Raw genomic sequence first — 23,962 nt, 5'->3', positions numbered from 1 at the left:
ATGAGCTGTACTGGTGGGAACTTCTCCACTTTGCACTTTCCCCACCTGTTGAGTGCTCTCGATCATTGCCAGTGCTTCAGCCATTAGCTTCTGGTTTATGCCACAAAGGTTGGCCACTTTTGTCTGGCATCTGTGATGTACGTTCATGCCACATGCTGAAAGGAAGAAAGCAGGACAGTGAGTAAGAAGGAAAGAGCCCCTTGGTACTGGGAAATGATTCCTTCTGGAGGTGGAACCAGAGCCTTGTTGATAGGGAAAAAGCATGTTGTTAGTATGCACTCAGGTTGTACCATGGCTGGGTGGAAAATGTTGATGTCGGCTCTCCTTAGTAGTACTATGGCAAGCTAGAACCGAAGGATGTTCTCTCCCTTCAAATCTTGAGCTCAAACATCCCTTTACGTATCTGTGCTGTGTGGAGCTTCCCTACCCCTAGGCTGAAGCCCAAGAGGCAGCCTTGGCATGCAAAGTGGAAATCGAGAAGGAGTTGGTATGTGTATGTGTTAAAAGGTGGAAGTGAAATGAGGATATGAGGTCAGATGCCATATGCTCACCTTAGGGGGAGTTGGAGGTGATAAACCAGAAGACTTGGCAATGAAGGGGGACTTGGGGAGCATGGTGCTGAGCCTTAGGTGGTGGGAGACAGAGCATCCTGAGAACAGAACTGAGAGGATCTAAAGGATTTCTGGTGACTCACAGAAAATTTAGATATTTTGTTTCTAAAATTCATTTGAGATGACTAAAGTTGAGTCCCTTCTTTTGAACAAAGAATAACAGAAAAAGGTGGGAATATTAAGCTTGAGATTCTTTTACTCTCCATCTTACACCTTTGGGATATTATAGGGCAGCTTTAGATGCAAACAAAGGCCCTAGGCAGTCATACTTGTTGGGCCACCCCAGAGCATGGCAGTAGGACTTGATGAAGCAAAGGTACCTCTTTTCACCTCTGTCCTTTCCCTGTGTCTACCTGACACCCCTTGCACAACATCCTACTTTTGATTCTCTCTTTAGGATAAACCTTTCCTAGGGTCCAGGAACTTATTACTTTGATCAACAGATACTTTTCCAAGAACTGTTCAGAAAATGCTACACTGTATTTTTCAAGGCCCATGTGATAACAAAGATGAAACAAGTCCAACGGCAGGGATGGATGTTAGTACAGTGGTAATGCACTGCTCTGTGAGGCTGACCCATATGGGAAGGATCTGGGTTCATGTCCAGAGACTTCCCTGAACACATGGGGTTTGCAGGTACCCATGATCTGGCGCTGGCTAAAGCTGGGAGTAGATCATAGTATAAAGACCCTCTTAGGGGTATGTCTCTCTATCTGTCTCTGTGGCTCATGGAAGAAGGAAAGAAAGAAAAAGAAGGAAAGAAGGAAAGAAGGAAAGAAGGAAAGAAGGAAAGAAAGAAAGAAAGAAAGAGAAAGAGAAAAAGAGAAAAAGAAAGAAACTGATAAATAGAAAAGAAAAGAAAAAGCAACAACAAAAAGAAAGACCAGTGGCAATTGTTTTATATAGAGGAGCATTGTGGTTTAAAGATGTTGGAAGCTAGTAAGACCTAGTTAAAAGCAAACCAACTAACAGATCTCTCTAGAATCATTACATTTTTTAATTGTGGCGAGCAAATTTGTTTGAATGTTAATCTATTTTTTTCCTTCCCTAAATGATTTTCCTTCCCTAGTCATCTCTTTCCTTTCTCAGGTTTCAGTGGGCAGGATTTGAAGGTCAGTTCCAGGTATCTCTGAGAAGGAAGGGACCAAGCAGAGAAGGGGAGGGCATGGGAAGGAGGTACTGCCATCTCTCTTGGACTTGTGAAGAGAAGAGCAAGGTTTTTGGATCCAGAACTATAACTATTTCCAACAGATATGCATAGATACAGTCAGAAAAATTCATTTGAAGCAAAACCCATTATGTATATTTAAAATCTTTAATTTAATGTAGTTTTATTTTTATTTTTATTTATTTATTTTTTTATGCTGACTATCTGAATTCTGAACTGTCAGCATGATTCACTTTGGTCTTGTTTATGTGGGTTTTAGGTTTTAACTTGGGTGGCTCTAACTGCATTTTCTTACTCATCACTGGAATGCAGTTGGCAAGGATTTAGCACAATGGGATTGGAATTTTACTTTGCTTTGTAAAACCCTAGCCAGATCTATACCTGGCTCTGCTGTGCGTGGCAGTGAAGAAAGGCCACCATCCCCACTGTAAGGTTGTTAGGTCTTTGTTACTAACCTATCAGGTGGTAACTTGATCTCTGTGAGTGCAAACAATCCGTTTTGATGACTGTTTTCATGGGAATTATTGGAGAAAGAGAAGACAGGATAAAGGCTAAAGGAGGTCTTACCTAAGAAGATAACTTATAGGGAAGCAAGATAAGATAGTGAGGCAAAGAGAGAGAGAGAGACAGACAGACAAAAGGAGAAGCCAGAGATGAAGCTGAGGCATATGGAGGTGAAAGGAGTTGAAGAAATGGTGATATGGGGGGGGGGTGTTAAAAACAAAAATGAAAAATAAAGTGGGGAAAGAAAGGGAGGGATGGAAAAAGGGGGAAGGAGAGGGGACAAAAGAGAAGAGGGAGGGGAGCTACTTGAAATGAAGGTGGTAAGAGAGAGCAGGAAAGAGAATGGAATGGAAAGGAATGGAACAGGTGAGCATGCAAGCTGTGAAATAATGCCCAGGAATTCTTAGGGAAGTTCTATACATTGTAGTCACTTGGCAAGGACAAGCTTGGCTTCAGTGAGTGGGTCCTAGAGCTCCCAGAAAATGAAACCTAACTGTGGACAGCCACTGGAGTACCTTCAGATGGTGAGAGCTTGTTACCCATGTTTCTGTTTGTACAATAAGACTCCTGGGACATGACTTTTTGCCTGTGGACTCTTAACTACATACCATGTAATCCCCTGCCTATCCATGTATTCTTGAACAGGTACAGAGTAAAAGGTGTATGTGTGTGCGTGTGTGTGTGTGGTAGTTGGGACATGAAGGGAATTTCAGGGTTAATTTTGACTACTTGTGAGTTTTGCTTTAGGGAATGATTTGGAAGCCCAACATCTGCCCCCACTAAGATGTGACCCTGAGTTCTACTGGACATGTGAACACATTTGAGGTTAAGAAAGAAACTGGAAAGATGGTCTCTCACCTTCAGTCAGGTTCTCTATTACTTTAAAGGGAAGACAGCCTAGTCAATGGCATACATGAAAATGGGGCTGCCAAGGAAAAATGCAATAGCTTATATGTTTAAGCCAGAAGGACTGTGCTGCAGTCAGAGCCCTCCTGTGGTGACTGTATCACCCAGGCTTTGCCCCTCGCCGAGAAAACAGTACTTTGCCAATTATTGTTGGGCTTCTGTGCCCCACCCCCACCTACACAACTCCTCCTGGCATAACAGATATCACATTCTAAAGGTTATTGCTTTTGCAACTTGGAGTATTAGGGCAAGAAAACCATTTCTTGCTTTCTTTTCTCAGGGTAGAATGGAGTAACTCCATTAGAAAAGAATGGCAGCTAAAGCTTTGCTTGAGTCCCAGTTTTGAGGAAGGATCAAACGATGGAAAATGGTGCTCAGGAGAGGACTTGGCTTCTTACTGAGTACATGGAGCTCACAGCAAGGGTTTAGAGATAGGCTCCCAAGACAAAGTCACAGAATTCCTTTGTGCAGGTCCAAGCATCAGCTAAGTGGACATGGCAGCTTGTTCCCTGATGGGACGATAGAAGAATTCTACTAGTTGGTATGACGGAGAAGCATCTCACTGCTAGACCTGCCAGAATTAGGAAGGGTCAGCCTGGAACCCTTCCAGGAAACTGCAGGACAGCTTGGATTACAGTCGGGTTCTCAGCAGAGGGACCGATCAGAGGAGAAATACTGTCTTCCGGGACTGTGATGCAGACTGCAAAGAGGCCAGGGTCCTAGACTTCAACCAGAACTGGGTGGCTTTTCTGGGATGTGAGGACAAGGGTGATGGTGGTGGAAGGGAAAGAACAAGGGCTCTGTCCTTGGAGGATGGCACAGCTCCTGGACTGGGTGTGGGAGCTGTCCCTCTACACGCGCCTTGTACTCTCCGTACTCTCTGTAAGCCATGCCTGTGCCCAGGAGTGTACACGTTGCTTCCTGCTCACTCACCGTCACACTTGAGTCCTTGCCTGGCCAGCCCCCACAGCAGGGTCCCACAGTGCTCGCAGAAGGTGGGGCTCTTGTAATTGTAGACTTTAAATCTGTGCGGCATGTCGATTTTGAACCTCTCCTTGTGGAACTGAAAGAAAAGCAGAGGCTGTGACTGGGCTGTCCCTGGGGCCCTGACTTTTGACATCCTCGCCAAGACTCTAGCATAACTAATGATAACTGTAATGAAAACACTGGCGCTGTGTGCATTTTAACCATCACATTTATTGGTCTCTCTCAGCCATAACTGTAGAAGGCAGACAGCCATAAGCTCTCTAGGTAAGGGGTGAGCTTGCTGTTTTCTCCTATCAAGCACTCTGCAGAAGGCAGAAGTCTGAGGCATCAGCCCAGGCAGGTTGACATTTCAGGAAGAGAAGAGCAGGGTTATTTATTTAAATAGAGCTAAGGAAATAGTCCTCCCATTTAAATAAATGAAACATTCCTTCACATTTTAATATAAATATTTCCTTTTCTCTTTCAGCCAGAATTAGTCTTTTAACCTTTAGGAAGTGTCAAAAAATGCCTCCTTTAAAGTAAACATACCTACAGGTTTATGACTATGCGAGCCTAATGTGGGAAGCATGCTCATACCTATTATTTAGAAAAGGGCAAGCAGCTTGCCCTGGTCCCAAAGCTATAGGGCTAAAATATCTATAAGTTGGCAGTCACACTAAGAAAATATCCATTCTATTTTTGGTCTGAAAATAAATGTTAAGGGTTGGGGGGTGGGGAGAGGTGAATGGGGAGGGCTGATGGTAGGGACAGATAGATTGCAAAATCTTTCCTGATTTTATTTATTTGTTTATTTTTATAGTTTTTGCATTCTCTCCTTCAATCAAATTCATTACATGAAATACAGAAAACTTAAATTGTTGGAGTCTTGGAAAGATACAAATATTCTTGTGCAGTATAAAAAGTTTTACTTTCTTAAGATCTGTAATTTTTGCAGAAGTTTCTAAGTAAACAATTGTTTGAAAATGGGCACAGCAAAGAAGCCTTATTCACTAACATAGTGATAGATCTGATGTTTCTGCCATGAATATTGGTCAGTCTTGGCTCTTTAGAGCAGTAGTTTAGAATTGTTTGAATGTTGCTCAGCCTCTACTGAAGAGATTTTCGACAGAGAAAAATATAATCTCCGGAATCCACTTTATATTCCATAGTGTAAATACACATAACAGGTTGAGGACCATACTAGAAGGCAGTCATTTCCATCTTAAACCTACATGGCTGAAGGTACAGATGGTAAAAACCCTAGATCTGTACTTTCCTGTATGAAAACCCATTAGCTACATGGGGCTAGTGAAGACATGAGAGACGGATAGTTGGAATTGAAATGTGATTAAATGTATTAAAAAAAAATTCACTTCTGAAGACTTTGTATAAAAAAACATAAAAGATTTCCAATTTGTATACTGATCACTTGTTGAAATGATAGTATTTGAGCTAAGTAAAATATATGATTACAATTATTGGGTAGTCAGAGAAGTCATGATGTATTTTTCTTTTTTTTTGGAGATGTTTTTGCTATAGGGCGTGTGTACTCGCCAGAAAGACAGAGAGAGACAGAGAGACAGAAAGTGAGAAATCACCCTCCGGGGGGATGGCCATGCCGCAATCCCTTCTCCTCCTTCCTCCTCTTGGGATCTTGGGCATGCATGCACACGCGTCCAGCGTGAATTTAAGCCACTGGATCTGGGACTTGAACCGTGGTCGACTACATGGTAGTCCAGCCACATAGCCATTATGCCAGCTGCTGATCCCATGATGTATTTTTCTATGCAAAATTGTGTCATGACTCTTCTGATGATCCAATAATTTCACCTTTTTCTTTTTTTTTTAATGTGGCTACATAAAGTTTGAAGTTATACATGTGGCTCTCATTCTTTTTCTATTGGACAATACTGTTTTTGGTTCAGAGGCACAAAAGGATCCCCAAAATGATGTTCTCTCCAGTGAGAAAGAAACCAAATATCCCCAGAGAACATGACATTGCCAAAGCAGACTTTCATTTACTTCACTAACAATTCCTAAATACTTTATTCTGTATACTGCACTTTTTCCTAAAAGCTATTTCTATTTATCATCTTCTCTTTTCCTTCTCCCAACCCTCAGACTCCATTGAGGATTTAACTAGGAGATTAACAGTGAAGCTGACCATTTGTGATTTTTCTAGAAAAGTTGAAGCCATCAACTTTGGCAGGTGGTAATTTTTTTAAATTTATTTTTAATTTTAAATTTATTTATTTTACATTCATTCACTGAACATCATCACAGCATACAAAATGTGTTTTCCCATCCAGAATACACTGTATAGTGGCTGTATGATTATACATGTTTATCATCAATAAATCATTTTCCATTTTGATTATCGTCAACAAATAATTTTCCAATTTGATTTAAATAAGCAAAAACATGGTCTGAGAAGTTGAGGTCTGAAGTTTGGCCCTGCTTTTGACACCGACAGGTGATTGTGGACAAATTATTTTGACCTCTTGGAGTCTTTGCAAAATCACTTGTTAACATGAGATTATTCCCTTCTTGTCCTAAAGTTTAGAAGAAATTCAACTCTGGAAAATTTGACCAGTTTGTCTTCTCTATACTACCATTTTCCTGAAGAAAATCACACACCTGGGCAGGCCGACCTTGTCAAATTAACATAGCTTTTAGCTCTGCTCCACAGGGCTGCTTTTTACTAATCATCTGGTTTCTTATCTCTAAGACAATGATTTCAAAGACCTTCCTGTTTCCTAGAGGCTGTTTATCATCTCTTTTTCCTTCTCCCAATCCTCAGAATCTATTGAGGATATAAACCTATGGGAACTCCTGTGTCTGCCTACCACCCACTTCACAAACCTGCTCTCATCAGCAATAACATTGCCTTACCCTCTTTCGGTTAAAATCTAAAAAGTGCCCTATAACGTCAGACCTCTCTGCATGGATTTGGCTTCTCTTTTCTCATTGCCAAAAGACTGACCATTTGTCTATCTTCTCTAGCTTCATTTTCTCTCCCCACGTTGACAGTATTAACGCACAAGTTGTTCCCATGTCATCACCTTTGACTTACTCTCAATGCAGGCCACTGAAATTTCTCTGATTGAAGGCTCATAGCCCTCATTCTTCTTAACGTCTCAACGACATGGACCACAACCGATCCCTTCTCTTTCTGGGTTCCTTAACTTGTTTTAAGTGTATGAGGAATTCTTTGGAATCCATGTCTCAATCTCTATTTCTTTTCTCCTACCTAATAGCTAACTTTAGGTTCCTGTGCAGCTGGCTCTGAGGGCTTCTCTCTCTAGTTCCTCATTAGGTAATCTCTTTGGCAGGTTTAAATTCCATGTATGGGATCTTCATTCTCAAATTTATACCGTTGGTCAATTGGCCTACATGAATTGCAAGCTCAAATGCAATTGTCTATTTGGTACCTCTACTTGGACACACACAGGCACCTCAAGACTGAACATGTCCAAGGTAGAAATAGCAATTTCTCCCATAAGATCTCTCTTTCCAGCCTTACTCAAACTTGTCATGCTCTGTTATTTACCCCAATCTGCTGCTCAACCTTGGACAGAGTCAGAACTTTGGGCATCATCTTTAAATATCTTCCCCTCTCCACACTCAATCCTTTGGCAAATCCAGTAGTTTCTAACATTGAAATCACCTGAAAATCTGTTCACTTTGCTTTATCTCTGCCGTTGCTACACTTGTACAAACCACCACCCTGCCCTACGGGGCTCCTTCCATCCCTGGTTTTACTTTTGCATTGCAACACACCCTACTTCACACCATCATAAAGTGGGTTTCCTGCTACAACTCATTTAAGATTTTTATCACTTTCAGGGTTAGAAGCAGCACTGTATGATCTAGGTCTTACCAACTACCCAGCCTGGTATTCCTTCTCTCTCTGGTCCTTGCAGCTCCAGCCATACCAGTGTTTTTTTTTGGTTCTAGCACATATTGGATTCTTTACCTGCTCAGGATCTTCCAGTATGTGTGGAGACTTCTTACTCCTGCTCTTGGCTTCTTTCACCCTTTAGCTCCCAGTTTACATGTTCCCTCCCTTGGGCAGATTCCCTGACCAGTCATTCTAGGTTACCTGGTGATTCTCCATTCTTGCACTTTGTTTGCTATCGTTGTGGCACTCAATGTAAATCAGCACTACACATAGCTGTTTGCTTATTATCTGTTTCTCTAACTTTTCAGGAAAGTCCATAAGGGCAGGACCTTGCTTGCTCTGTGTTGTGCTATACATGGTACATGTTATAGTATCTTCCATGTGTTAGATACTTAATAAATACTTGTTGAATGAATGAGAAACAAATGGTAGAAAGAAATTGGAATATTTTGTAGTGACAGGCTCCCCAAATTTCTAGCTCAGGTTTCCTTCTCTATGAGCTAAATCTATCTAGTGTTCAGATTATATATCAAAGTTCTTTGTGAAAGAAATTTTTGTTTCTCACATATGAATTATATGGGTAATTTATGTTACTGTTTCTTATTAACTTTGTAAATGCTATGTCTCTGAATTTTATAGTCATCTGTTTTAATTACTCTGTCACTTCCAGCTGTAGATGCTGCAAAGGCTGTTCTTATATAATTAATCAAAACTGGGAACCAGCAGTTATCGTAATGGCTATGTCACTGGACTCCCACGTAGTCGACCGCAGTTTGCGTCCCGGACCCGGTGGCTTAAAAATTCACCCCGGGCACATGTGCATGCGTGTCCAAGATCCCGAGAGGAGAATGGAGGAGAAGGGATTGCGGCGTGACCATCCCCCCCCCGGGGGGTGATTTCTCGCTTTCTGTCTCTCTGTCTCTCTCTGTCTGGCAAGCACACGCGCCCTATAGCGAAAACCTCTCCAACAAAACAAAACAAAACAAAACAAAAACTATGTCCTCTGGTCATGTTTTATAACATTTTTTGGAAAAGGTAAAATCATTAAAATTCTTATTGTGCTTTTCTTATTTATCAGCTAGTTTTGGTTATCAGTATACTCATTATTAAGGAGGGAAAAGTTTTAGGATGTTGACTCATTGATATGCTTAAGGATTCAAGTTCAGGCATTATTAAAAAAAATAGTGGACTCTAAAATAAGCATCAGAATGAAATGTCAGACAGAGGGGAATCTAAATACATACCATGGTTTCTCTGCTGTTGATAGCTGATCCTGTGCACTTAGCTATAACTTTGTCGATACATTTTTTATGAATTGCTGCATTACATTCTGTAAAAATTAAGGGTAGCTTAATATTTTCAGAAGTTAAAGAACTACTAAATAAAAAGTGAGGACAACACAACAGAAATCCACATTACTTACGTCGGCACTGGTAGCCCTGTTTGTTTAGTCCCCTGTAATAAAAGCACATGACTCATTTGTATGTTCCCACAACATTGACCCCCCCCAAACATTTAAGAAGTGAATGAAATCTTAAATCTTAAGATTAGAGTATTTTCTTTTTTCTTTGTTTTAGAGAGGTTTTTATAGGGCATGTGTGCTCGCCAGAAAGACAGAGAGAGACAGAGAGACAGAAAGTAAGAAATCACCCCTCAGGGGGAATGGCCACACTGCAGTCCCTGCTCCTCCATTCTTCTCTTGGCACCTTGGGCATGCCTGCACACACACATGGCATGAGTTTAAGCCGCTGGGCCCGGGACTTGAACTGCAGTTGACTATATGAGAGTCCAGTGACATAGCCATTACACCAACTGCTGGTCCCTGACATTGCATATTCTATTGTAAGTTGATTCATTAAAATTAGATAAATAAATGAGAAGCTGTTGATTTTCTTTTCATTTTTGTATTTTCCAAACGTGTAGACATTAAGATGGATGACCAAAAATGTATCTCAGGCTCTGAGAAGCAAATTTCCATGTGCTATTCTTTTTTTTTTTTTTTTTGGAGAGGCTTTTTGCTATAGGGCACGTGCGCTCACCAGAAAGACAGAGAGAGACAGAGAGACAGAAAGTGAGAAATCACCCCTTGGGGGTTGGCCAGGCTTCAGTCTCCCTTCTCCTCCATTCTCCTCTCAGGATCTTGGGCATGCACACACATGTGCCCAGTATGAGTTTAAGCCACCGGGTCTAGGACTCGAACCACATGAAAGTTCGGCAACATAGCCATTACACTAACTAATGGTCCCCCATGTGCTTTTTGCTATTTGATGTGTGCGCTCGCCAGAGAGACGGAGAGAGACAGAGAGACAGAAAGAGAGAAATCACTGCCCGGGGGGATGGCCACTCCACAATCCCTTCTCCTCCATTCTCCTCTTGGGATCTTGGGCATGCATGCTCATGCACCTGGCATGAGTTTAAGCCACCGGGTCCGGGACTCGAACCGCGGTCGACTACATGGGAGCCCAGCGACATAGCCATTATGCTTACTGCTGGTTCCCCCGCGCCCCCATGTGCTATTCTTAAAAGTCACTGTCTCACTAAACTCAGTATAAAGGAACAAAGGCAACACTGACACAGTTTACTCTTTCTTTGCAAGTATCTGGATCTATTTGCAATGAAGTTTTAAGCTCAAGATCCAATCCTGAGTAATACTCATTAGAAAGGAACAGGTTTGGGTAATTAGGTGGAAACAGATTGATGAAAATCTGCCAAAAGTGTATCTGACCTTTGGGTACCCTGGCTAAATGGGAGCTGTATGTTAACAGATTCTGCAGTGGTCCAAAGGGAAGAAAACCAGAAATAGGAGTCATTTCAAGTCTGCTCAATCATAGCCTTTGCTGTGTGGTTACTGAAGCTTAAATATCTGATCTGTTTGATGGTTGTTAAGATACCCAAGAGTCTCATAAACATTTAAACCACTCACTGCAGCGGGAAAGTGCTGCCTGCTGCAAGGAGTAGTAGCACCAGTACAGTTGGGCTGTTGAGGTAGTGAAAGTTTTGACTTTAAAATTGTAGAACTGCACTTTCAATAATGATAGCTTCCTCTTCTATTCCTCCCTCTGCCCCCTTAACAGCCTCCCTTTTAAACAATGAGGAGTTCAATTCTTCTTGGTCTTTTCCCTGACTGGTTCTGGCGTCCTTGCTTAACAGAAGCCACATTATGCATGTATTTTATTGCATCACACTCATCCAAGCAAGACTGTAGACAATGCTCATGCACTTATTTATTGCCCCTCTCCCAGGCAGAACAGGCAGGCCTAGCAGATAGAGGGTGTGATAGAAAGTATAACCCATAGCATGAGTGAAATGCCAAGTAACCGTACCAGACAAACTCGTGGCAGACAGAGCAAAACGTGGGTTGTGGGAAAAAGGTGGCAGTGAACTCATGGCACTTGACATGGTGAACTTTGGCCTGTTTGATGGCTCCTCGGCGGTGATGCAAAGCAAAGAAGCCTTCAGTCTCAAATTCACTCATGTCCTTTGTGTCTGTAAGAGGAGAATGGGAGACTAAGTGAAGTTCTGCAATAGGACTATACAGCTGGGTGAGAAGGTGGGGATGAGTAAGGAACAGAAGGTGAACATGCATTGAGCACCCACATCCACACAATTTCAGGTACTGAATAAAGTGGGTGCAATCATGAGTCTCTTCCCCTAATTCTTTAATATAGAATTGTCCCTGAGAATCTCATGAGAGGATTGAAACCATGAAGTTGGATGACTGGCTCAATCCTTCACTCCTCTGGCTGGGCTGAGATATCCTCTTTCAGTTTTGAGCAGCAGACATCATAACTTTCAAGGTATTTATCAAGCTCTCTTCTTCACTGTGAATGATGAGTCAGCCAGAAAAGGCAGGAAGTGGCAATTATTTTTCTGTCTGTAATTCTTGAGAATAATGTGGTTAACAACAGCAACTTAGGAAAGGCCTTTCCAAGGTGTCAGAATGCTTTGCTTCTGGTTGTTTGTAGACAGGCTATAATAGACTGATGGGAGCTGGCTAGGATTTTGAGTGAGGGCAAAAGAACCTCAAGAAATAGTTTCTGTTCTGGTTTCTGACTTACACACTACTAAGATACACCAGCTATAAACTGTACTGGTCAATGTGAAAAGGGTCAAAAAATTAATAGCTCGCTGAGAGTTTTTACCTGGTCATCTATATTAAACTAACAAATTTGTATCTGTTCTGTTCACTCACTCTGGGCTCATGAATATCAGTGAAAGCTCTTGGGGTAAAATCCATAATGCTCTATGCCCAGATTACCTCTTCCCAAAACTCTAAAGGACTCTAAGACAGTACAATTCTGAGAATACACCTGAAGCCCTGGCTAAGGCCCAGGTCAACTCAAAACACAAACTAGTAAGGCAGTCATGATTAATCTGCAAGATGAACACTCTTGCAGGCTTGAGAGAATAACATGGGCAACAATAGAGAAGGGATAAAAACAATAATCACACTAAATAATAAACTCTATGATCATAATTCCTAGATTAATACTTTTGTAATAGCTTGAAGATTCTTGGATTACTTGCTTTTATTTTTACAGAAACAACAAAAAATGAGGTTTAGTGAGAATAAGGGGACCCTCGTACTTCATAAATATTAATGAATTAATAAACTTCAACTATATTACTTCAATTCTGGCTATGCAGTGACAGTAGTCTAACACCCATGAGGCAAATGCTCTTCACAAGGACTCTTATCTCCCAATTTTTAACAGTAGCTAGGCTAGAAACACACTAGGTAGAAAAACAGGGCATGCAGGGGGAACCTCTCCCCTCGGAAACCAACTAAGTCCCAGGACACATTTTAGGACTCAAGTCTTTTCAACAGTGGTCTGCAGATCTATTTTACAGTAATATCGAATATCCAGATAAAGGGCATTCACAATAACCACTGATGGAGCATATTATCACACTTTGCTGAATACTTTCAGAGTAGATAATTTAAGTCTTTTTACTTGTAACTAGGCTGAAAATAAATTAGATTGGGTGAATAAGGGCTTAAATTAAGGGTCATTCAGTAAATCATATTCTTCCTCAAGTTCTGGTATTAAGTATAGAGCTCTATTTACAACTTGTGACTGGCTTAGTAGGTTATTCATCAGTAACAGTTAATCCATTTCTATTTTGGTCCAGATGTAATACAATGAAATAAAATAAAGCATAAAAAGACTTTTAAATTTAGGGAATGGAAGGGAATTGTTTTGGGAACCCTAATTATATTGCCGTAAAAATGTATACTCATACATGCTCACCCACACATATACATGCGTATATAGTTTATGCATTAAAAATAATATGATAAATTTTTGAAAACATCAGAAAGTAGTGGAAATTAATTTCTTTTTTTTTTTTTGAGAGGTTTTTCACTATAGGGCGTGTGCGCTCGCCAGACAGAGAGAGACAGAGAGACAGAAAGCGAGAAATCACCCCCCAGAGGGGATGGCCACGCCGCAATCCCTTCTCCTCCATACACCTCTCGGGATCTTGGGCACACACGCACACGCTCCCGGCGTGGGTTTTAAGCCACCGGGTCCGGGACGCAAACCGCGGTCGACTACGTGGGAGTCCAGCGACATAGCCATTATGCTAACTGCTGGTTCCCGGAAATTAATTTCTTACCTTGCTCCTTTCTGTGATTTTCTTTATTCTTTAGCCATTTAAATCGTTACAAGAGAGGAAACGTAAGAACACAGGATTTCTTTAATTTTTTTGTTTGTTTTCATTGTTTCTGAAGCAATTTGCTTCTCTTTATTTATTGATTTGGATAAACTACCTGGATTTTATGTTTTTTTTCTTTATGTTAATGTATCCTAATCTATTTGTTTAGTCTCATCTATCACTTATTTGTTGTCAGTTGAATCACAAATGTTTCCCAACAGTTTTGAGTAAGTTGCTATGCCGAGGGTTCTAAAGAAATTGGAGATGTTATTCCTAATCTTTGAGTGGCTTATTGTCGAGTCTGGGAGACATTGACTGGACAAGGATAGAGATGATTGATTGATATAGGAGGTGAGGGAAAGGGAGGTTATAAAATTATTTCAGGTTTTGTGGAGGGAGCTATAATTAAGACATAAGTACAAAAAGGGTACTGGTGAAAATGGTGAGTATAATTTTGGACACTTGATTTAATTTGGACACTTAAATGTAGCAGAACTTAAGAAACATTAGGAATCTCGTTGTAAAGGCCTATCAAGAGGTTCAACATATGCATCTGAACCAAGGAAACATCATATAGCAACAGCTATTTGTGATGGACTCAGCTGAATGACTTTTTCTAGCAAAGCCTTGGAGAATAAGAGAGGAGCATGCAAGATACAGAGATCGGAGTACTTATGGTGAAGAGGAAATTAATGAAGAAGGGCAATGACAAGGGCCTATCATGGGGATCAGCACAGGTAGGGAGTTAATATAGGAAGTGGACTAATGAATGGGAAGAAAGAGAAACTATATTAGGGTAAAGTCTAGTACTTATTAGGTGCAGGGAGGGCAGAATTGGCAAAGGAAAAGGATGGGTTCTGAGAATGCATGTTCTGAGCTTGAGCTCCTGGAGGGAGAAAAAATCCAGCTGATGGCATATACCAATCATGGCGTAGACAGAGATAAAGTGAAGGAAAGTGTGAGCAAGAGATGGAGGTATCACATGGAGACGGTGAATTATGAAGCCACAGGAGTGATGGTGAGAGAACAGAGGAAGAAGAGAAAAAGTGATTCCAGCATGGAAATCAATGAATAGGGATTTTCAAAGAGAAAGAAGAGAGTTATCTGTGTTTGGTGAGTGAATCATTTACCTCTTTTTGAATTAGAGATGAGTCAAGCCTTCCAGGGAAGAAGGATGCAGAAGACATGCTATTAATACCAAAGATTAGATTCCTTACTCTTCACTCATTTGCTTTTCTTATATCCTCCATTTCTACCACTTGTGTCACCATTTTCCCAGCCTAGCTATTTTAAGAGATATCCTCAATATTATTTTTTCATTCAATGTTAATTTTTAAGGACTTATAAAGTACTTTAACTATGCATGTATAATTGGTTTACTCTGTAATCTACATTGCCATAACATCTTGCATCTACCTTATACTCTTTTAGACTCTTTATTCCTACAACCACACTCCAAGATTAGATTCTCATCACCTCTCCACAGCATAAGTGAATTTTGTAGGCCAATAATGTTTAATTCCTTGAGTAAGAAAAAGTGTACTCTTTCCATTAGTTCAAAGTGTGGCCCAAAGTCTACACACTCCTTCTGTCTAGTCTCCAAGTCCAACACCAGTCTCTGACCCTTCATTTTGATTGTACCAGGGCTTCTGGTTGATATGAGCTGATCTCCATGCAGTTATCACCCACATTATATATTTTTGCTGAAGCCTGCAATTTTTCCCCAGGAAGGCTATCCCAATTCTTTGTAAATAGAAACTGCTTTTTCTTCAAGGCCCACACTATAGAATTTTCTGAAATGAAGGCAATATTTACTGATTTCTTGGTTAATAGTATTTGTACAGCTTAAAATATACTTTTTCTCTAATTCTTTAATCTGTACCACCTCTCCAATCTGGGCTTACATTCCTTTTGTATAAGAACTCATGTTTTGCTTTTCTGAATCCTTCAGAAGACTTTCTTAATAATAAGCATCCTTAAAGTTTAATGACTTCTTGTATTAATATCTTTCTTCATGGTCATTAAAAAAGATGTTTAGGTTAGGTTATTCTATAATATTGGTTGTTAAAAGTTAGATTTTTTTGGGGGGGAGGGGGCAGATGGTAGAGCAGTTGTAAGATGCAATTTTTCTGCAAGGCTGATTCACATGGGAAAGGTTCTGGTTTAACATTCAGAGACCTCTCTGAGTGTGCTGGGCACACAAGTACCCATGATCTGGGGCTGGCTAAAGCTAGAGGTAGATTGTGACATCAAGATCCTGTTGTGGGGGGGAATACTATCTCTTACTCACAGAAGAAATAAACTTTAAAAAACATAATTTTTTGATATAAGAATTTAGAGTTGAAGTCTCAATTTGAGTCCAAATATAAAATTTAAAAAATACTACAAAATGCTATCATTAAATCATTTTTAATGGGCTTGTGTGATTATTGTTTGTGAAATATCACTGTTTTTGTCCCACCTCAATTTGCTCTTATTCTAACAGAAAACTTAAATTCTATAGTAATAGGAAAAATAGCCATCAAATGGTAAGGATCTTTAAGCCATTTAACAAAGATCCTTGCCTTATTACGGAGGCCTTTTAAAAATTGTATTAGACTGTGGTAATCTGATAGGAAGATATACTTTCTCTTCTTCAATGACTTAAACTTTATGAGTATCTATTATTTAGTTCAGTAATTTCACTTTCTATGCAAATCTGGTTGGGTAGATACCCTACAATCCCTCTGTCTCACTTAGTCAACTGAAAAATGGTGTATTATATGACTGTAGCTTCCAAGAGGAAGTTCATAGTACATTTTTTCCTTCTTAGAAATTTTTCTTCCTGTTTATATCTATTATGGAAAACTTCAAATCCATGCCAAAGTTGAGCAAACACTACAAGTAGTTTCCAAGTACCAGTCATTCGGTTTCAACAGTTGTTAACTCATGGCCACTCTCTTACAATATACACTTGTATATCCCCCTCACTCAGGACCAGTGAATTATTTTGAAGCAAAGTAATGACATAATCTTATTTTATCTATAAATATTTTCTATAAAAGATTGAACTTCTTTTTAAAAATCATAACAATATCATTCATTAATCTAAAACAATGTCTCTGTATCATCAAATATCTGCTATTTTTCCCTGATTACCTATAATATTGTTTCTTCAATATATTTGTTTGAATCTGGACCCACAGGAATTAGGTGTGAATCCAAACTCCAGAAACCACTATAAATCTCTAAACTAAAACTCACTTCTTGGTAGTAAAACTAACTTGGAGGGAAAAAAAATGAAATCAGTTTTATCATTGGTAGGATCACATGAACGTCTTTCTGAGGTTTAGAATGTTATGAGTAGTGGCATTTGAATAATTTAAACAGCACTAATATAGGTTTTTCCCGGCACCAAGCATACTGTGCTTATAAATTTAACTTCTGTGACCAAAATTTGAATGAGACATGGAACCGAAAGTCTTTAGTAATGAGTAATGCATTTTTTCATTCTTCCTTGTTTCCAAAAATATTTCAGTGACAAAATTTAAGCATTAACTTTTTTAGTATTTTATGAAAAATTCCAGTTTCTTAGGTATTTTTCATTCTACTGATGGTGGAATAGGTTGTTGTAGCATATTCTGTACACACAGACAATGTAAATACACACAATGACACATAAACAGAGCTTTTTTTTTTTTTTTTTTTTTGAGAGATTTTCACTGTAGGGCATGTGCGCTCGCCAGACAGACAGAGAGAGACATAGAGACAGAAAGCGAGAAATCACCCCCCAGGGGGGATGGTCACGCCGCAATCCCTTCTCCTCCATTCTCCTCTCAGGATCTTGGGCACACACGCACACGCACCCGGAGTGAGTTTTAAGCCACCAGGTCCGGGACACGAACCGCGGTCGACTACGTGGGAGTCCAGCGACATAGCCATTACGCTAACTGCTGGTTCCCAACAGAGCTTTTTTTAACATTAAATTTTCAAACTAAAATGCAGACTAAAAACACTGGGCATGTGATTTCACACATTTTTAAAATGAAATATTTTATATTTCTATAATTATCTGGCCCAGAGAATATGTTTTCAATTCAAGCCTGAACACCACTGGGAATTTTAAGAAAATTCTTCATGCTTCCCATTTCTTTTCATTCTTTTCTGTGATAATTGCAAACATAAAACAAGTTGCACATAGAAGGTTAATGTCATTAAAAAGAAATAAAAGTTCTTGTAAGTGAAAGAAAAAAAAAAAGGTCATCCCCTCCTCACCCCCAAACACCAAGAAAAAATGTCACTTGCCACTCATTTCCAGAAAGTATCTTGCATTCATTAGCATTCGGCCTTGAGGTTTCAGCTCTAACTGGTTGAAAGAAGGAGAGAAAGATCAGTCAGAATGCGAAACAACCCCTGAGCCAATGGCTTGATAACTGGCTACTTTGGTGAAAAAAAAAAAAAATTTCCAATACAGAGTGCAATATTGTTCTTTTTCACTTTACTTCTACTCATTATCATCAGACTACTGCAGCATTCATGATGAGAGATTTTCTTTTATTAGAGCACCTCAGAAATTCATTAATTTCACTTAAAGATCAAAAGTTACATAAGGAAGAAACAAAATTCTAAAATGGGTTTTATTTGGTTTTCTTGCCCTGAGCTGCTGCTTATGTGAAGAGCTGTAAAAGGGCAGACACAGATCTAAGTCATGACAAAAGAATCAGTCACTGGGACTTGCTCCCTTGGGGAAAAAGTAGGTCTCCTGGAAGGAAAGAGCATCTTGCTTTGAGGCTGCTTACAGACTCAGCTTCCCACTGGGATGCATATCTAGATTATGAGGGCGGCCATTCTCTTTCATAAGGAGAATTGGTTATCTTGGGAAAATGCTGGATGAACTACTAGAAGAAACTTTTATTAGACTGACCTGGAAAGGGATAACAAAAATATAGATATTTCAATGTTATTATTTCAATGTTATTATATAGAAAGAACCAGAACAAAGTGCTATGATTGGGGTGATGCAGGATGTCATGAAATGTGACATAAGAGAAAAAAAGTCCCAGCCAGTCTGAGCACTATAACTATGGCCACCAGTAATTTTAAAAGAACAAAGAAAAAAGATGAAGGTCGTTATTGATTATTGTGTCTATGGCTTAACTAGAATAAGTGAGAAATAGTGAGAAATGTCCTGAATCATGGATTGAAATTGAATCATGGTTAAATAACTTCCTGGTTATGGGACCTTGTGCAAGGCACTAAGAGTTATGGAAATCTCAGAGAAACTGACAACATAAGGACATACTTATATCATAGTTTCACCACTAGAAAATTTTTATGACAAAACAAGCTTGTACTGCTTGGCCAACTAAAAATTCAGATTAAAGTCAGGAGAAGTGTGTTTGACATCAAGCATATTGTTAACTTTCATTGGCCTGAGAAGGCCTCTGAACTCCTGCTTCAGTTTCTGTAAGCAAACAACCTCACCTGGAAGTCTGCTTCCTTAGTAAGTTGCTAAGTTACAGCCAATCACAGCAGCTACTCATCAGTCAATCACAGACAACCCACCCTTTAAACTGTGTTAATTGAGGTAAACATCACACTTTTTTTTTTTTTTTGGAGAGGTTTTCACTATAGGGTGCGTGCGCTTGCCAGACAGAGAGAGACAGAGAGACAGAAAGCGAGAAATCACTCCCCAGGGGGGATGGCCACGCCACAATCCCTTCTCCTCCATTCTCCTCTCGGGATCCTGGGCATGCACGCACACGCGCCGGGCGTGAGTTTTAAGCCACTGGGTCCGGGACGCAAACTGCGGTAGACTACGTGGGAGTCCCGCGACATAGCCATTACGCTAACTGCTGGTCCCTAAACATTACACTCTTACCAATCCAATTATTTCTCTACCTCATTCCCTCTCTTCTGTTTATTTATTTTTATTTTTTAATTTTTTTTGTACATCTCTTTCTCTTTCTTGCACATAAATGTTATCCCAACATGTGGCTATCCAGAGTTCCTTGGAAGCCATGCTGGGGGCTGCCCAATTTGAATAATTTTTGCTCAATTAAACTCTGCTTAATTAAAGGGTCTGAAGTTTTTCTTTTAACCATGTATACCACTGTTACCTGGTTTGTGGATTAAGTAGTAAAAATGGAGGCAAAAATGGAATGAGAAGAGGAAAGTATAAGGATCCATTCCCAAATGAAGAGGCGAAAATGGTCACCAGGTGGTCACAAAGTTATCGATATTCAGGACTTAATCATGATGTAGGGAATTAAGCCAGTCAGCTACTGGAAGCACAAGACCCACAGGAAGTCATATTCTGTCATGTTGGGGAGTGCATAGGAGATAGCCATGCAGTCATAACTTGGGAAAGCAGAAGGCTAGTGTCAGTATGATGCTTATAAATGGAATGATGTCCATGAAAATGAAAGGCACATTGGAGAACATTTTTAATGTATTTTAAGAAAGTAGATTTTATTAGAAGCAAAGGAAGATTTAAGTCCAAAAGAGCCTGTTGGCCTTTAAAATAAAATAAAACTGAACTAAGAAATAACCTATAAAAAAGCTCCAAGTTTAAAAAAATGTAAAAGTTTGCTAGTTGATTAAAAATAACTCTAAACTGCAGAGAAAGTGAAAAGTCTAATAAGCATAAAATCAGCTGGCCCAGCTGTGGTGGCTCAGGCATGATACTGGAGCCATAAGGGATGGTCTTGAGTTCAGATCCTAGGTCCTCCTGAACATGCCAGGCATACCTGTGGGCAAGCCTGTGAGGCTGGCTGAAAGAAAGGCTGAGGCCAGGACTGCATTGTGATGAGACTCTGTCCAGGCTACCTCTCTTTTTTTCTTTCATGGAGAAAGTAAAAATACTTAAAAAAAAAAAAAAAAAAAAAAGGATAAAGTCAGCAAAAGCCTAGACAAAGACTCAAATACAACTTTCAGAGATATAAACAGAAAAGTAGGGGCAGCCTGGGGCGTGGTGTTTGAGGTGGCTGAATCCCTCATGGCTGACTATGCAGTTCTAGTCTTAGATTTGGTGGCTTGAGAGACACACTGGACGTGTCTGCAAGTGTTCCTAAAATCCCAAAAGGAAGAGAGAGAAAAATGGACTGTAGTATGGCCATACCCGATAGGGGTGCTTTCTCATTCTTTCTCTCTCTCTCTCTCTCTCTCTTTTTCTCCTGCAGTGAGTACATGTGCCCTCTGGCAAATTAAAATGTTAAAAGAAAAGAAACCCACATATCAGTGAAGCCTAATTAACAAAAGTATTAAAAACCTAGTGATCCTTTCACCAATGGAGAAAGAAACATGAATACAGTGCTATTTTAAAAACCAGGGAATTGATGACGCCTCTTTAAAAAAAAAAAGAAAAGAAAAGAAAAGAAAAAAGAAAAAATTGAAGCAGAAAATAAATGGGAATGTGGAGAAAACAAGGGAAGACTTGGTTTGGTTTATGTCTTCCATCTCCTTGACCAGCCAAATGCTGCAATGCTGTAGGCCCAGCTACAGCCTCAACCCTCTCTCTTACTTGTTTTTAGAAATGCTTTAACACTGACCCGCATGTCTATGATTATCCATTTATTTAACCTTTTCCTACTTGCTCAAGCAGCTACCCCTGAAGAGTTTTGTTTCCATGCTCCCAATACTAAGCTGAATGCGGAAGTGTTCAACAGGTACCACTGAATAAGTTACCTAGACATACCTAAGCACGGGGACCTTAAAAAATAAATCTTGGCATATATTTGTATTTTAAAGGTTACTTTAGTGGACTGGCCCCATGGCCTAGAGATTAAGGGAACCAGATCCATTTGGGGGTGTTTTCTCCCCCCACCATTGTCTTTTTATTACTTTAGTGACATGAACAAAGATTTATGTACTTTCCTAAAAATACTGTTATTTTTAGGTTGATATGCAAAACTGACACAAAAACCTAGTTTCTGGGCTTATGTCATTCCCAATTCAAACCTGTGACTTAGAAATGTTTTGGGTGAATTTCTTAAAATCTGAGTTACAGAAAGCCAAAAGCAGGAAAACAAATTTTTTTCTTTGGCATAGACGATATAAACATTTGAAAACATTTTCTGGGGTCTGATCATATAAAAGCATTTTTACTGATATATTTTCATTCATTTTGCACCCCATAAATTTTCACTAGAATTTTGTATGCTTTCATGTATTATTATTATTATTTTTTTTGGAGAGGTTTTTCGCTATAGGGCGTGTGCGCTTGCCAGACAGACAGAGAGAGACATAGAGACAGAAAGCGAGAAATCACCCCCCAGGGGGGATGGTCACGCCGCAATCCCTTCTCCTCCATTTTCCTCTCGAGATCTTGGGCACACACACACACGTGCCCGGCGTGAATTTTAAGCCACCAGGTCCGGGACGCAAACTGCTGTTGACTACGTGGGAGTCCAGCGACATAGCCATTACGCTAACTGCTGGTTCCCCTTTCATGTATTATTATTCCTCTTAACATTTCTAAGCATTTGCTACCAAAGCAATTAAAACTAAGGTTTCTAAAAACTTGGTGTGTTAATATGAATTGTATATGACATAATTCTTAGTACAAAGTAAGTTAAATGAATTAATTATGAGTGAAAAAATAGAAATTGGCAAGGTATGAAGAGAAAAGACTAAACATTAACTGGATCTTCATTTTGTCCTTTGATATTCTGATATCTAGATAGACAACATTTATCTATTTCCTCTAAAAATAATTATTTATTTTATTTTATTTATTATTATTATTGTTATTACTGTTTTAAATTTTATTAGAGAGAGGAAAAGTAAGAAAGCAAGTCATCAGGTCTGGGGCTAGAACTGTGGTCAGCCATGTGGGAGTCTAGTGCCCTAACCACCACACCATCTGCTAGCCCCAGTAGACAACATTTGGATTCCCAGAATAAGGGAAATTGGTGATATTAATAAAACTTTTAAAATATTATTTCCCTCTTTATTCATAATTGTATATGTATGTGTGTGAGTTTTTAAAGAGAAAAAGATGCATCCTCTATAGAGTCTGAACATGCCATGATCCCCGTCTAGTCTTCCAGCCAGTTTGATCATAGGCACTTGCCTACACACCCAGTGTGTTTCAGACCAGCCAGTTCCGGGATGTTAAACCACAATTACTGTGTGGGACCCAGCTTCCCTTGAGCAGCTCATTACCATTGACCACAGAGCTGGCTCCAAGCTTGCTTTAGCAGTTACGAATCACTAATGATTTTTTCATAGCCTAAGAGACCTTCTTCACTTTACATAGGAAGATGTCAATCTATTCTATAGGCCATAATGAATAATCACTGTCATTATCAAACCACTAATGAGTAAATAGTAGGGAATTTGTTTACTCAAGGCCTGTGTGATCATACCTTTAGGTTGACCTGGAAATTTTGAGCTAGTCGTTAGCTAGCAACATGTGTATTACTTAATGTGCATATGCTTTAAAGCTCCCAGGTGGGACGTTTACCCATATTTCTGTCTTCCCATTGTTCTTTCTGCATCTCTCGGCCAACGAATAGAGCTCCACGGTAGTTTCAGATATTAGATCCATATTTTTGCCCTTCACGATGATCTGCATCACTCTTCCTTTATTGATGTGGGCATCAAAGGTGCTGTCCCAGGGTGGGTACATGGTTGGCTTTTTCTGGATATACATCTGCCCATTCTCTAGGAACAGAAAGAGGTGTTTCCATTACTTCAGCAAGCTCTGGAAAATAATTTGTCTTAAGTGGCACCTATTCCTTTGACTCTCTGGGATGTATAATGATGTTAAGAAGACAAAAACAACAAACAATCAGAGACAATTCAGGAAAGATTAAGACAGTTCTAAGGTCTAGATGTAAGGTAATGCATTGAATCTTAAAAGTCCAGTGTAGGTCATTTAGGCAATGCCAATCTGATAATGTTTTGGACTGGAAATGCCCCTCTACTGAAATTAGTTGCTTCACTTTGGTTGTGAACGTCTGGGGAAATAAACATCTTTTTAAAAACTTTAATGTCAGGGCTGGCAGGTGGCATGGTGGTTAAGGGCACTGGACTCCCACATAGCCAACTGCAGTTCAAGTCCTGGACCTGGTGGCTTAAACTCATGCCGGGCATGTGTGCGTGCATGCCCAAGATCCTGAGAGGAGAAGGGATTGTGACATGGCCATCCCCTTAGGGGGTGATTTCTCGCTTTTTGTCTCTTTCTCTCTGTCTTCCTGGAAAGCACACACACTCTATAGCAAAAACCTCTCCAAAGGAAAAAAAAAAAAAAAAAAAAAACAAACA

At 39.7% G+C, this 23,962-nt stretch overlaps 1 protein-coding gene across 1 annotated transcript in view; it reads right to left on the bottom strand.

The window, feature by feature from the left end:
* The window catches only part of PRKCQ (protein kinase C theta), a 129,510-nt gene that overhangs the window by 65,159 nt on the left and 40,389 nt on the right, over nucleotides 1-23,962 (bottom strand). The window contains exons 5-10 of the mRNA XM_006150052.2: nucleotides 17,999-18,059; nucleotides 11,380-11,542; nucleotides 9,480-9,511; nucleotides 9,301-9,386; nucleotides 4,123-4,252; nucleotides 46-155 (exon numbers count right to left, since the gene is read on the bottom strand). Coding sequence (XP_006150114.1) covers nucleotides 46-155; nucleotides 4,123-4,252; nucleotides 9,301-9,386; nucleotides 9,480-9,511; nucleotides 11,380-11,542; nucleotides 17,999-18,059 — 582 coding nt within the window. The remainder of the gene's footprint in view (nucleotides 1-45; nucleotides 156-4,122; nucleotides 4,253-9,300; nucleotides 9,387-9,479; nucleotides 9,512-11,379; nucleotides 11,543-17,998; nucleotides 18,060-23,962) is intronic.

The sequence above is a fragment of the Tupaia chinensis genome, unplaced genomic scaffold, assembly GCF_000334495.1.
Source record: "Tupaia chinensis unplaced genomic scaffold, TupChi_1.0 Scaffold000275_1, whole genome shotgun sequence".
NCBI classification, from domain to species: domain Eukaryota; kingdom Metazoa; phylum Chordata; class Mammalia; order Scandentia; family Tupaiidae; genus Tupaia; species Tupaia belangeri.
This window is presented reverse-complemented; position numbering and strand designations above follow the sequence as displayed.